This window comes from Genypterus blacodes, unplaced genomic scaffold (assembly GCF_046128005.1).
Source record: "Genypterus blacodes isolate CSIRO-AG114 ecotype Tasmania unplaced genomic scaffold, CSIRO-AGI_Gbla_v1 ptg000030l_1, whole genome shotgun sequence".
NCBI lineage: Eukaryota > Metazoa > Chordata > Actinopteri > Ophidiiformes > Ophidiidae > Genypterus > Genypterus blacodes.
Genome location: NW_027466843.1, coordinates 2482078 through 2496344, shown reverse-complemented (window position 1 = coordinate 2496344; position 14267 = coordinate 2482078). Strand labels below are relative to the sequence as shown.

The 14267-nt window shown below is 44.8% G+C and overlaps 1 protein-coding gene across 3 annotated transcripts; it reads right to left on the bottom strand.

The window, feature by feature from the left end:
- Window positions 1-799: 799 nt before the first annotated feature.
- fam193a (family with sequence similarity 193 member A) lies at window positions 800-14192 on the bottom strand. 3 transcript variants are annotated; one of them, XM_076145466.1, is made up of 23 exons: window positions 13768-14192; window positions 12504-12575; window positions 11301-11540; window positions 9340-9515; window positions 9081-9248; window positions 8597-8843; window positions 8366-8490; window positions 7920-8067; window positions 7720-7794; window positions 7551-7625; window positions 7352-7464; window positions 7019-7261; window positions 6736-6892; window positions 6471-6617; window positions 6028-6303; window positions 5453-5675; window positions 4999-5358; window positions 4409-4691; window positions 3781-3967; window positions 3296-3535; window positions 2274-3168; window positions 1896-1977; window positions 800-1779 (listed from the first exon to the last, which is right to left on the bottom strand). In XM_076145466.1, exons 1-23 carry the CDS (start codon window positions 13987-13989, stop codon window positions 1686-1688), a joined length of 4848 nt encoding a protein of 1615 aa, XP_076001581.1. In that variant the 5' UTR covers window positions 13990-14192; the 3' UTR covers window positions 800-1685. The 3 variants fall into 3 exon arrangements, with proteins under 3 accessions (XP_076001581.1, XP_076001582.1, XP_076001583.1); XM_076145467.1 differs by having other exon boundaries at window positions 5011-5358; XM_076145468.1 differs by having other exon boundaries at window positions 5059-5358.
- Window positions 14193-14267: the final 75 nt, after the last annotated feature.

The window sequence follows — 14267 nt, the reverse complement described above, 5'->3', positions numbered from 1 at the left end:
GTTTAACAGCATCATGTGAATGTCACAGTGTCATGCCAGAGGAAATCTGCACATAGATTATAGGTTGTAAAGCCAGATTCAAAGTTCAATTCCACTTTCTGTGTTTCACACACTGTGTATTTGTAAAAGCAGTCTCACTTTGAGGACATTTTGCCAAGATATTGCCAACTTTATAATTAAAGTTCAAAAATTACCGATAGCTTAAACAAAGTTCATAAAAATGTCATTAAAACACAATGTTGCTAAAGTGCTAAGGCCGATCTGCACTCTGCCCTGACAGCTGTGTTTAAGAGCGAAGTGCAGAATGAACTCATCTACATGGAGATAAGTCATCACCTGACCTCATTCATGGTGATTTTACCCTGAGGGAATGCACTTGATTTCATAACCGTCTCAAATCATTTTTCCCTTAGGTTTCACGTGTATATGAAATTGAGCTCCACGTAATGCCTGAAGTCACCTAGCACGTCAGCTACCTTTTCTTTACGTTCATAAAAACCTGAGGCTCCAAAGCTCAGTTACAGTTAGACAACTATTATGACTCTCGTTCTGGTGGATTTCCCAGAAGGAACGCGTGAGGGTGTGATTCAACTCGCAACCTTGAGCAGCTGCAGAACTGCACAGAGGAGTTGTAATGATGTTTATGTGTCACGATCACGTAGAGGTTAGAGTTGACGGGAAATGTGCTGCGCTGCATTTATTTATGTGGATTGTTAGTGTAGTGTCCATGGAAATAATATTTGACACAAGACACATATCCTGCCATACTACTGTATTCCATCTTTCAAAAAAGAAAGACAAGATTTAATATTACTTAACAATATGTTAAAAGTAGCCAGTTTGGCTTCAGTGTTAATACAATATACACTCTATAACAGATTGATAGTGTGAGTATTGTTCTTTTTCAATTTCATTCTGAAAGTATTCTGATACAAGCTGGCTATAGGTCAAAAATAAAGAAAACAAAAACTGTAATGGGTACACGTTTACTCAACAGTTTGTTAAACAGAATTTAAAAACCAAAAAAGAACATAGTCAAGTATTATGCCTTCCTCCTTTCTGTGAAATAGGGTGGCGGGGGGGAGCAGGGAGTGGAGACCAGCTGACCAAGCCCATTTCCTTGTCAATCATATTGATGAGAGGCCGTGCTAGGGAGTGGAAACGATGGGATAGTAAGCCACAATAACTCAATTACAGCTTTTAATTCATCACATTGCTCTCTTTTTTTGTTTCCATTATGTCTTTTTTTGGAAGGAAACCTTCCAAACACAGTAAATATCTTTGACTACAGGTAAAGCCAGTATACGAAAAAACTATTTCAGACCATGGCTTTTTCAGTCAAGAGAAACGTCCAACTCAGACTTTTTAAAAGCACACAAGCACGCAAGGAAAATTAATCTGATGTAAAGTAGCATTTTGGAATTCTTTTTGTCTCATTTCATTTTCTTTGTTTTTACTTCTGCAAGTGGATCAGTCCGGGTGGGTTTGTGGTGGAACCGCACAGCGACAAGAACAAAGCAAGGCAGCGTGGGTGTGATTGGGGCACAGGAGGAAAGAGGTTCTGAGAGGACAAGTGTTGGGTGGTGGTGGTGGTGGTGGTGGTGGTGGTGGTGGAGGGGTTTGGGTGACACACGTGGGTTGGTATAGTTGTTCTGATTGTGTCCGACAGTCACTCACTAACACCCTCAGTGCGCAGCAAACGTCGCTTTCTTCAGACTGAAGTTTGACCAGTTGATAGAAAGTCGCTGACGGGTCTGTCGAGCGGAATCCAAGCAAAACCTGCGGAGACAGAATCATGAACGTTCTGAGGAGGAAGCTTGAAAGAGACTCAAAACCCCGACACCGGTTCCAGACATGTATCATTGTCTTATGGCGTTAAACTCGAATGGACGTACCTTTTGAAATACTCCACCTCCCTCTCAGTTTCATCCATTTCAGTGCTGTCCAGGTCGATGTCTTTGGGCAGGAACACGTCATCTAAAGTGAAATAACACATTCATGATCATGCCTCTGATTTCACATGAATACAGGAAGCATTTCTTAAAAATATCTGTGATATAATTGCATTTTCTTTGAACTTACTGCATGCTAGAGTGACAGTTGTAGCTCGTTAATGTTAATCCAATGAATTGAAAAAGATCAAAATCCCTAGCTGTTTTCTGCTTAATGTATTCTGGGGTCTCTACTATTCAGGCTCAGCCAAGATGGCTTCCTAAACACCACACAACTCAATCTTAAGAATGTGAACATGATTGATCAAAAATAATACCAACCGATCGAGGTGTTCATTTTCTCCCCTCTCTTCTTCTTGTTTTTCTTGGTCTTGCTTTTGGGCTGCGGGGACTCGGCGCTGGGCGGTTTGCCGTTCTGGGTCTGCTCGCACTGGGATGCCGGAGGGGGAGACGGGGAAGGGTTTGATACAGGTGGACTCCTCCGCTCTTCCTTCACTTGTGCCAACGGCTGCTGCTGCTGCCTTTTGCCACTGCTGCTGCTGTTGTTGTTGTTACTCCTTTCCTCCGTCCTCGGTTCAGTGCCTGGAGGAGGAAGGAGGACTTCTGCAGACCTGTTCCGTGTTGCTTTGGTGTCTGTTGTGGTGGCGGTGGTGCAATTTGCTAGCTTTATTGCCACATCCAAGCTTTTGGGTAACTCTGGGGCTCTCTGTACTGCAGCCTCACACATGGCCACCTTGGCAGACTGTTTGGCCTTAGCTTTACTGTTGGCTTCAAGTTGAGTAGACGTGCCATTTTGAAGGGTGGGTGAAGAGCTGGGCGTGGTGACCTCAGTGGAAAACGCCTTCTCGCTGCTGCGTTTTGGGCTGTGCTGCGTGATGGGCCGGGGTACAGGGTCTAATCTAGGTTCCCTCTGGTTAGGAAGGCGAATAAGAGAGTGAAGGAGCTGCGATTTGCCATTGTGAAGATTTTCTAGAACGTTCTGAGCTGTCTGTTTGAGGGGCTGAGGATTGTTCTGGGGAGGGGCAGTGTTTTCCTTCGCCTTTTCCCTCTTTTTCTTCTTGGCAGCACGATGTTGCTGCAGCTCCTGAAGCCGGAGCAGTTCCTTTTGGAGCGCTGCCTCTTCCTCTTCCTGCCGCCGTCGCCGCTGCTGCTCCTCCAACAGCTGCTGCTCCTCCCTTTCACGGGCCTCTGCCTCCAGACGTGCCTTCTCCTCCATCTGACACACAGACATAAACAATTTGTTATTACCATTTATTAAGATCTCTTTGGTAGAAACATTATTATACATTAGATACGTTATTTCATACTTATTGCAAACATAAGAACAATTTTTCGCTAGCTACCTTCTTTTGTTTATGCCTGGCCCGTTTGGCTGCCTTAGAACTGGAGGCTGGTTTACTGTCTGCACTGTTGATGAACTGCAACAGGTCCTCTACCCGCCTGTGGTCCTCAACCCCTCCATCTCGTTCTAGCACTGGCTGCTGCTCCTCTCGCTTCGGCTGCTCCTCTTTCCGTTTCGTCAGACGCAAGCGCAACTTCTCCCGCATCTCTGCATAGTTACGACTGGTGGGTGCAGCTGGGGGCTGAGGACAAAACAGAGGATGACAGAAATTGAAGGAGGAGTTAAAAAGAGTGTGTGATATTTGGTATATAGAAACATCTGAGAACAGCTGATGTAAAACCTCATTAACTTTGGAGTAGATACATTGTCAAACATGTCAATATTCACACCAACTGAACTGTCAGTATCCAAATGTTAGCTACCAAACAACTATACCAAATACTTTTCAGAGAGTAAATGCTACTTTGAGAGATAAATGTATCTTACCCCGCCGTGGCCAAAGAACTCGCAGTAGCAGCAGTCACAGTATTTTCCTTCCTTCTGGTTAGTGGAGGTGGAGGTGGAAGAGCTGTGCTCGGAGCAACTGTCCTCATCCTGGCTCTCCTCACCATCATACGCCTGATGCTCAAATGCCCCGTTCTCCTCACATCGATGGCCTTCACAGTCAGGATCACTGAAAAGACGAGGCAACTCTTTTCATTCATTGTTTTGAATTGATCTGCTACAGCAAAGCATCAGTTCCGGCTAGTTTGTATTTGGCAAACGGTGAGGAAACTGCAGCCAAATCAATGCAGGCAACAGAGTCGTTGGACAGAATCGGCTCCACGCTTTGACACACTGGTATAAATGCGATACATCATAGTGACACCTACACACAAGTGGATGAGACATCCAATAGTAGAGCTGCAATTAACTGTGAAACACTGAAACAGCAATCATTAAAGCAGAGGCGACTGAACTAATTGGATGCTTTAAAACATTGACCCTGCACTGATATCTGTGTGAGGGGTTTCTAAAGGAGAGATACAGTCCACAACCCTGAACAACTGCAGAGACATGATCCATATTATCCACTGATACTGGGCTAAATGGCGAGAAAAGGTAGTGGGCTAACCTGCAGACACTCGGAGGGGCGCTGACAGGGCCCTCTGCTGTCAGGGTGGGAGGCTCAGCAGGGGGCAGGCACAGACCTTGGTGGGTCTCCACAAAGTCCGGGGCGGGATTAGCCATCTTTGGAAAGGGCTGCGATCCCATCGCGGGAAGATGGGTGCTGGGTGCTGGGGGCAGGGCGGGGCCAGAGAGGGGAGGGAGGGAGGTCAAACCTGCAGAGCCGTTTCGAGGGATGGTTGAAGTAGGTTGCCTATGGTCCTCTTTACCTAGATTGTGAAATACATCATCTAGAGGGGAGACAATACATCTGATGAGAAGACAAATCATTTAAGGAATTCAATCACAGAGGCATTGTTAGTTTAGTAGGATACACACTGTACTCACACACACACATACTGGAAGTGAAGCTAAGATTAAGCTTCACACTTTCAGCTCATTCACAAAATTCACTCACATACCTTCACTAATTCTCATTTTAGTATCAGACTGCAAAGAAACATTGTGTGCACCCCTGCTTATACGTAACCATTCGCCCAAATTCTGACAACGTACATGAACAAACACAGCAGTTACATGAGTATCCACTACCCCTACCTCCTATGTCACCTAGAGTGTTGGGTCTTTGAGATGACAGGTGCTTAGGTAGGTTATTACTTGATTGGACAGTGGTGGCAGTGCAGGACACAGAGGCGGTGGAGGCTGAGGTGGCCATCACCACTCGGTTGGCCTCCATGAAGGCATCCTGGAAATTGTACAGACACTTCTTCTTGGCGCTGCTCTTCTTCTGCTCCTTGGCGTCGGAAGAGGAGCACGTTGATGACGATGACGACAACGATGACGAGGAGGAGGAGGAAGGGGGTAGAGTGTTGGGCAGAGAGGGTTGTTCCCCTTGGGGACAAAGGGACGTTGTTGGCGGGAGGGGCACATCTGCGAGAGGCGGTCCAAGCATGTCACCTATTAAAGAACACAAATTCGGTGAGCAAAGGGTCATTCCTAATTTACCCCCCCAAAAACCTTAGGCTATTTACACTTTATCTGAGTGTCTCACCAGGCAGGGACTCAGGCAACAGCACCGAAGTATTCAAGCTCTTCATAACAGCAGCATCCCAAAGGTTCTCGAACTTCAGTGAGAGGCACTGCAGTGAGCTGTTCCAATCACCTGTCCCGCCTGCCCCACCGAAGCAGTTTTGGTACACGTGCTCAGGTAATGATGGACTAAAGGCTGGCTGTTTGGCTGCTGAGTGGTTTGATGTGGGCGTCGGAGGCAGAGGCTTAGAACAGGAGAAGGGTGCAGAGTTTAATTAGGAAATGAATGTTTTATCTTGGAAAAATGAGACTCTACTCTACTCTACCCACTACTCTTTTGATCTGGCAGCCGATTCAGTTTTGGTTTGCTTTACATTGGGTATAGCATGACCCCTTGTGGCAGATCATTAAAATTACAGAAGTGACATTGGACTGTCTAAGTCAGCCCGGTGTGTTTATTGGAACCAAAAACTCCCCTGTGACAAGGAATGAATCAGGAAATAGCTCTGTGGGAAACCACCAAAGATACTGTTTGTTTTAGATTCGAAAGCACATTTAAGTCCAACTTTATGGACGTATTAGGTCAAGGAGGCTTACCTTGTGTGTGAGAGAAGGACTAGGAGGGTACAGAGTAGGGTGCAGTAGGGGCCGGGAGAAGTTGTGTAGTGGTAGGTGCCCGTGGATGTGGGGGTAGAGGTGGAGGGCCGGGTGAGCAGGAGGGGTCTTGCCGTCTGTAAAGAACTGGTGTCCGACAGCGAGGGGAGGCACGGCGTGGAGACGATTAGGTGGCAGGCATGCAGCGGGGCCCAGGGTGGAGGAGCTGGGGTCCTGGTTGCAGACGTGGCACTCGCAGGCATGCTGGACCTGTTGTACCTATAGAGAAAACACAGACAGAGAAAATGCAGTCGATCTTTTGTCTCAGCTACGAGGGAAAGAACGACTTTGATTTGAAGTATCTTAACATAATCAAATGAACGGTTGTGGATATGTGGCGGGATTATCCAACGCCTTCACATGGAATGATGACACGATGAGAATACCTGTTGGTGACTATAAGATGGTGGAGGACTGCTATTCTTTCCTGGGGAAAGTTCCTCCTGGTGCCCTGGAGGTTCTCCACCACTCTCACCATCAACGTCCTCCTCATCGCCCTCTGATGAACTACTGCTGCTGCTCAGGTGAGGAGACTGAGGCAGAAAGGTGCAAATGGAAAAATAAGTAAGAGAAAGTATTCAATCGTCTAGGCACTTGGCAGGAAAATTAATGCCCATTTCTGAAAGTAAAATAAAGAAGTGAAGGACTCACCCCATCTTTCCGTGCCACATTTTCCCCTTTCCCATTGATTTCACTGTGGAGGCCGTTCACCGCAGCTGTGATGTTGTTGCCCTCATACCCACTCATTGGGTAGATATCCCCAAACTTGCTCGACAATGGAGGAACCTCACAGTCATCATCGCTAATACTGAATGGACAGAATGAAACAAGTTGTGAGGTTAGGGGAAACATTTTCACATTCTAAACGCTGTCCTAAAAGGTTTGGATTTAGGAGAGTTATGACCACGGGACCATGAGCAGATGGTTGACTTACAATGTGTTGGTATCTCCATCGGGCAGAATGAGCCGCGGACGCTGCTGAATTGTGATGGGGGAGCTGGAGTTGGAACCGGATGCCGAACTCCCGGAGGAGAGGCTGGGAGGGTGCACTTCTGTCAGGTAGTCTCGAGGAGGTTCTCCTTGCAGGGGCAACTTGATGTGTAGGTCCTCCGCGATGGGAGAGTCCATAATGCCACATGTCAGGATATGGGAAAGACTACAGTCATCACACGTACACCTGTAGATACGGGCCACAAGGAAAAGATTTATATGCAATCATTTTCGTTTCACATTGTCTCAACACTGCTGCAATGACGGATGAACTCACCTTCGCCGATAATTACAATTTGGACAGTCAGGAATACTGAGATGGGAGGACAGCATTCGCATAGTTTCTGTGAAGTTGTGATCTGCAGTGCTGGTCTTCTTACTGTGGGGTAACTACAAAAACAAACACAAACATTCACTGCATTGAGGTTGAAAACACACTGAATCTACTGTTTAAACTCTATATCCTTGTATTATACCTGATCTTCTATAAATCTTCTCTGCTTAAAGAACTCCCAGTCCTCCTTCAGCATTCGCTGCTTTGTCTTTAAAGTCTGGAAAAGGCCATGAAATTAAGGAAATATACGTTTTTATAAATCTGAGAAAGGAAAGGTGTGACTTTAGACATATATTTTCAAAATCTCTTACATTTTTGCTAATTAAAGACTTGTGTGGCTCTGTTCTTTGGTTGTTGAGACTGGGACCATCCACCTTATACAGCAGCTGGAACAGAATCAGAAGTTTACTACTTTCATTATTACTTCTCAGTTTGTTGACATAAAAATACTTTTGCTTTGTGTAGTTGTTGGTTTTGGTTTTGTCTCATTGTTGGTTTTGGTTTTGTATACCTGTTCATCAACATAGTCATCAATCCTTTTCTCACATTCCTGCCACTCAGCAGCCACAGACGCCATCTCCTGCTGTAGCTGCTGGTAGCTCTCCAACAAGGTCCTGTACATGTCCTCATTGTATGAATCATGGGAGGCTGTGCCGTGACTGAACAAATGCATACAGAAGAAGAAATTTGTCATTTACCTCTTGACTTTTAATTAACCTTTGTGACCATTAAGCATGATATTTAAAAAAACAAACAAACATCTGATTAACTAGATAAATAAGTAACAATGTGTTCAGACATTTAAAAGAGTCAATTTAACTGTGGTCAAACTTGGATTTCAGCAAGTCTTTTAAGTTTACAGAGCAAGTCTTCCATTTGGCAACATTGAACAACAATCTAGTTTTTACAGTAACGGTCTGGTAATATTTTCATCTGAATGACTGAAATGTGTCTTACTTCAGCTGCGCAACCAGTGAAGGTAAACTGCTGTGCAAGATTGGTTCTGAGAACACTAGATTCTCAAAAAGGTGCTTGTTGTGGAGCTCCCACGTCACCCGGAATTTCTGGAGGTGCTCATTCTCCTGGGGGAAAAGAAAATAATTTGGATTACAGCAGAGGCGGGGGTGTCGACAATGTGACACCACCTTAAGGGCATCAAATTTCTAATATTTCCATTAACCGACTGACCAGCGTGAGCAGGAAGCTGCTGATGGTGCGTGCAGCCTGACAGAGGGCGCTGTACTCCTCCAGCAGCAGAGAGATGAACTGATGGGCCTGGGGAGGACCCTGAGCTGCAGCCAGAGGCCCAGATGGTCCTGTAGCCTTGGAGCCGGCAGAGAGGTGCTTCAGTAGCCGAACTTTCATTTCCAACACGTACTCACGGGCCTGTTGCTCCAAACGCTGGTACAGCTGGTAAGGGTCCTTCTCACAGAGTCTGAAAGGAGGGAGGAAAAGATTAGACAATTCATATTATAAAAGGACTTTCTTCAAAACACACACAAGATAAGGAATATCAATAAACATGTACAGTATACTACGGAAAATATTGTGGCTGTAATGATAACTTGGGTTATCTTTTCAGAGCGGTACTGTGCTTGTGTGTGTTCCTATTGGACATACACCATGACAGAGCGGAGCAGGACATGAGATTGGACTGTGTTAGTAGTTCTACCTGTCCACCAGCTCCTTCATGCCCTCCTTATCCCTCTCTAGCGGCTGGTCGTGATCGTCTGCCAGCGGAGTTCCTGTCTGGCGGTAGATGCAACGCACCAGGTAGCGGACCTCTGACCAGTGGTTCTGCAGCTGCTGAGATTCCCTCTCTGACTCAGCAGAGATTTCCCTGTCATTTCATTAAGGGCACACAATTATTATTTTCCCCAAAAACGTAACTATAATAAACGATATGTATTAAAACAGAACTATTAACCGACCGTCTCTCATTGCAGGCCTCACAGCTGCACACTGTATCAGCAGGCATTGGTGCGGTGAGGTCCGGGGCAGAGAGCATTGGTAGTGTAGGTGCAGCAGTGGTCAGTCTGTCTGCTGTGGCTGCTTCCTGGCCCAGGTTTCCATTAGCCACAGGCATGTGCAAGAGGAAGTCCTGGCTCTGTGCGATACATAACAAAGGGGATAGTGAAATAATGGATAATGTACAGATTTTCCTCAAGATTCAAGACAATCCTCCCGTATGGTATTGTTTCATTTATCAAAGAGAAGTGAGGATCTGAAGATCTCTTTTGAAGTCCTATATCCGTCCTACAAGCACAATCAGCAAGCGGTTACTACAGTTTTAGGTACGCATCCACTGACTTAACTTCTATGCAGAAAATGATTGTTCCAATACTGATGCATGACTGGATTGACTAAAACCTTGAGGATTATTGATGGTTAAGGCTGGGGGTCAAACTAGGGGAAAGCAGCCTTCAAGTGCTTTACTCTAGTACAAATAATCCATCAAACAGTTCATTCTTTAGCAGAATGTTTTTTTAATGATGTGCTTAGCTTAAACAGAACACATGGGGCAGTGTAGACCTGCTGTAAGGTAATGAGCTTCTCCACAGTACCACACAGAGGATTGTATGTTTGCTCCATTGCAGAGTAAAATATATCGACATTGAAGAGGTGCTGCTCCTTTGCAATTTACCCCTTATAATCCAAACGTTACTATATGTGTTACTAAGTGACTTGAACTGATAATAAGCCTGCCCTCCGCAGGAAGGTTCCTGTCCAATGGAAGCAACAATGGAGCCATGCAAAGGGCACGGTAAGTGTTGATTTGGTTTGGAATGGCTCGGGCCACATTCACCAGCCACGGAAAGAGCCTTTATCAACTTTCATTTATCAATGAATGACGTAATTGGTGCATTCCTTATTTGATCATTTTTTGCTCCTTGCGTGCATCACAAATCGATCCTCTGCAGCTCTACGCGGCTCGGATAGGATTCACCGGCGTTGGCAAAATGCCAAAAGTAATACAGATGCAGGCCGAATTGCAAGCGAAAATAGTACCCAAACAAAATTGATTTTACAAGGCGTTAACATCATTATAGCAGAACACAGTTCTATTTCAGAATCCAGACGATATTCAAACTATTTTCTTAAATGTTTGTGTTGAAGAAACACCAACACTGATCCGGGGGGGGGGTTATTCAAAGGCCTATGGAAGTGGTAAATGAACATCACGTGTTTCCAGAATGCTACAACATACAAATGAACAACATCAGTGACCTAGTTCTGATGTAAATGATAAAAAAAGAAATTGTGTAAGACCGCTGAAGTATCGCTTTGAGTACAACAAGAAAAGCAGGTTTGAATTCCACTTTTTTTTTTTTTTTTTTTTTTTTTAAACACGGTGCTTTCTTGTTTTCTACTGGGAAGCACAACCTGGGAGCCCAGCATAGGCTTTACAACATAAAGAAGCTCTTTATACATACAGAGTATTAGCATTCACTTCATCATCGTGGCATTCATAGGCTTGACATGCTATTTCCAGTGTGTATGTTGGACGAAACCCAATAGTAGTAGAAGAAAAAAGGAAGTCTGAATACTGCATTTATCTTTTAGCCATGATTTAAACACTGATACCATAGCAGCGACTAACTGACAATAGCCTGACCACCGCTGAAGAGTCTTCCACCAAAATAGAGGAACCAAGTGCACCCAAAAGCAGGGAGGAAAGCAACACAAAATCAGCTCCACCATCCATTGGAACACAGCCCACAGCCCACGACTGTGTAACTTAAACTGCAGATATGTGGGATGTGGGTGCTGGGGCAGGTTAGGTCTGGAAACTGACGCACTTTTCCTATACTACATTAACAGCAATGCCGCACAACCTCAGTTTTGTAAACACCTTCCAAAAAAATCAGGCTTAACCACAACTGTGACTTACCTCCAATGATTGTTGTAGACCAGTGTGTCGGTCCTCCTTCTCCACTGTTTGCCGGCAGTCAGGGCAGACCCATAAGGGGAGCTGGAGGGCACTGGGGGTCTTGGAGGCTGTTGTGCCATTCTGGCCTGAGACCCCTGCCTCTGAGGGCAGAACGCTGTCTTTGCGTTCACACCGGCACAAGAGGCAGCGGTCACCAGCTGTGTAGGGAGCCCGCTGATTCAAGCCGAATGTGAATGGGGTCTGCGGTGGGCATGTGGAAAACAGGAAATACAGAGACAAAGGGATTATGTATGAGGCCACATCAACATTAACATAAAGTCACTGTTAGCCTGAGTGATTGCTTATGAAGTAATACAGCATGTCTATACTTTTAAATTGTCTATACTCAAGTGTAAAGCTGATTGTTTTAGTTAATACTTAGTTATTACTTTAAATATCAGACTATGTAAATCTTTCTTTACAGGCTTGGACCTAGCATTACATTCCAGGTACATCAGCTATCAGAACACTCCATTGAGTGTTTTGAAATGTAAATAAGTGGAGGAGCGCATAAATAGTAACAAGCAGTTTCAATTAATGACATCTACTGACATCATGTCTGCGGGTGAAGCGAATGATGGCTTTGGATTTACAACAATAAATTTCAGATTTTACATTTGACCATGTACCATCAGTGTCCAAGAGATTCCAAATAACATTCCAGTGAGGCCATAATGGTACCAGGCACTTAACACAGGTCCATCAAAGACTTGATCACAGTAATATTTATGTAACCATTCAATTTCATAGGCTCAAATGTAATAAAAACACCAGCTGCAGTGACAAAATACACAATACTGCAACACAGCAACCACAGAACTCCCCTGTTCCTACATGTTCTAAATGAAACCTGTACAGTTGGTATTAAACCTTGAACTCAGCACAGCACAACCGATTCTACGGATTATACTATGGAATATGTTACACAAAAAGCTTCACCTGATCATTGATTTCAGTCTACATCACCATTCGGTTGGGTATCAAGCCTTACAACACCAACAGTGAAGGGAATATGAGGACACGGTGCTGTGTTCATTTTCAACTCATTTCTAAATGCATACTCAAAGTTAATGTTCTTGGAGCTCAGAGGGTCAGAATGACTACAGTACGCTGTGTTATATTGGCAGTACACATCCTTATAGTGGTCTTCTGCAGGAAATGTACCTGAAGCACGCCAGAGAAGTCAGCATTGACCGGCCCTTCAGTAAACTGTGGTGTAACATTGTTGAGTTTGACCTGAGGGATACAGAAAACACACAATGTCAAATGTTTGTCTGATAAATGTCATATTAATTCAGCTTATAACTGTGTACGTGAAACAAATCCACTCTCAACAATGGTCATTTATTTTGAATATATGTGAGCTAATGATCTCATCCCATTTCTAATCCCGTCTAAACCAGGAAGAGTTCTAACAGGCTCAGATTAGCATGCAGGTATGAGTTACCATGGCAATTTGGTGGCTAAATCCCCTAAGCACAGAGATCATCACACACATTCTCATAACATCACAACAGCCTGAAGAGCGTTAGCATGTGTGCAAGACAGGCGTCGCACGTTTGTTTTGTGAAGGCCTTTCTCACAGTCACACACACACACACACACACACATACACTACAGAGAGAAAACATCTAAAAAGACACATACTTCCTATACTGTCCAGCAATAGCGTCAAAGGGATCGATCAAATCACTTCTAAACAAACATTAAAGAAGAACTATATTTTTTGCTTCAGTTATCAGGCTACCTAGTGTCAAGCAACCAGTTGGATTAGCATCAACTTAAGCGGGGTAAATAACTGAGCTAAAATAGGCAAGTTAGAGTTTATGGATTTGCTTATACCTGTGCAAATACAGAAGTGAGGCTTCGTGTGGAACAAGACATTTCAGGGTAGCTTGTAAAACCAAATTAAGGCCTGAGAGAGCTAAAGTTGTGTAGTCCTCTTCAATAGCATTAGCTAGCACTGGTGTTAGTCTGGGTAACAACACACTGGGCCAAAATGTGCCGAAGCTACAGTCTATAACAAATCAGACTGGTGAGGACGATGTAATATCATTTTAACCTACACCATGATAGTTAAATATTTGAACCAAATCATCCTTGGTGGTGTCAAAGTTGCTGTAGTTTCAGCTGCGCTCACCTAACTTAATGCTACCGTAGTAGACACTGTTGTGGCAGAATGCTACGTAATGTTTACACTTTGTTACACTATAATGTAAGTATAAGTACCCAGCTATAAAGCTTGACAATGTAGCTGACAACACACAACAATCTGGATTAGCGTTAATTAGCCCCAGCTCATTTGTAGCTACACCGCGGTTCCTCTCATCAGTATCGGGCCCAGAATCAGATTTGTGTCGTTGATACGCTGCAAGCTAATCGCCCCCCGTTTAGACATCCAGCACTGAACATGAAGTGACACCCTTACCTCTCCGTTCATGCCCGTGATGGAGCCTATACTCCCGCTAACACCGCTGCCGGGCGTTAGAAAGCTGACGACGGAGGCAGGTGTTGCGGTTCCTGCACAGCCCAGGGCCGACGAAACCCCGGCCTTGCCACCGCTGGTGTTGCAGACAGCACTGCAGCTACTGCCACCGCCCCGCTTGTTCTTCCTGCGTTTAGCTCCTCGTTTAGCATCGGTTGGACTCATTTTTCCACAAAACAACAGAGACAACGTGCCGCCCAGATCTGGCAGGGTCTCGGGTGGAGTGCCTTGCACAATTATTCCGGTGTAAATTCGGGATAACGATTTTAGAGACTCCCAAAACGACAGAGACTCAGTTCCATCTAAGTGCAAGCCGACTTCATAGATTCCAATATGGCCCCTGGTTGGACTCCACAGCTAGGAGCTAGTTTACGCTGCGACGCACTGTACGTCAGCTATCTTGGGAATTATGGGAAGTTGTGTTTCTCGTGTAATTCAGCTTC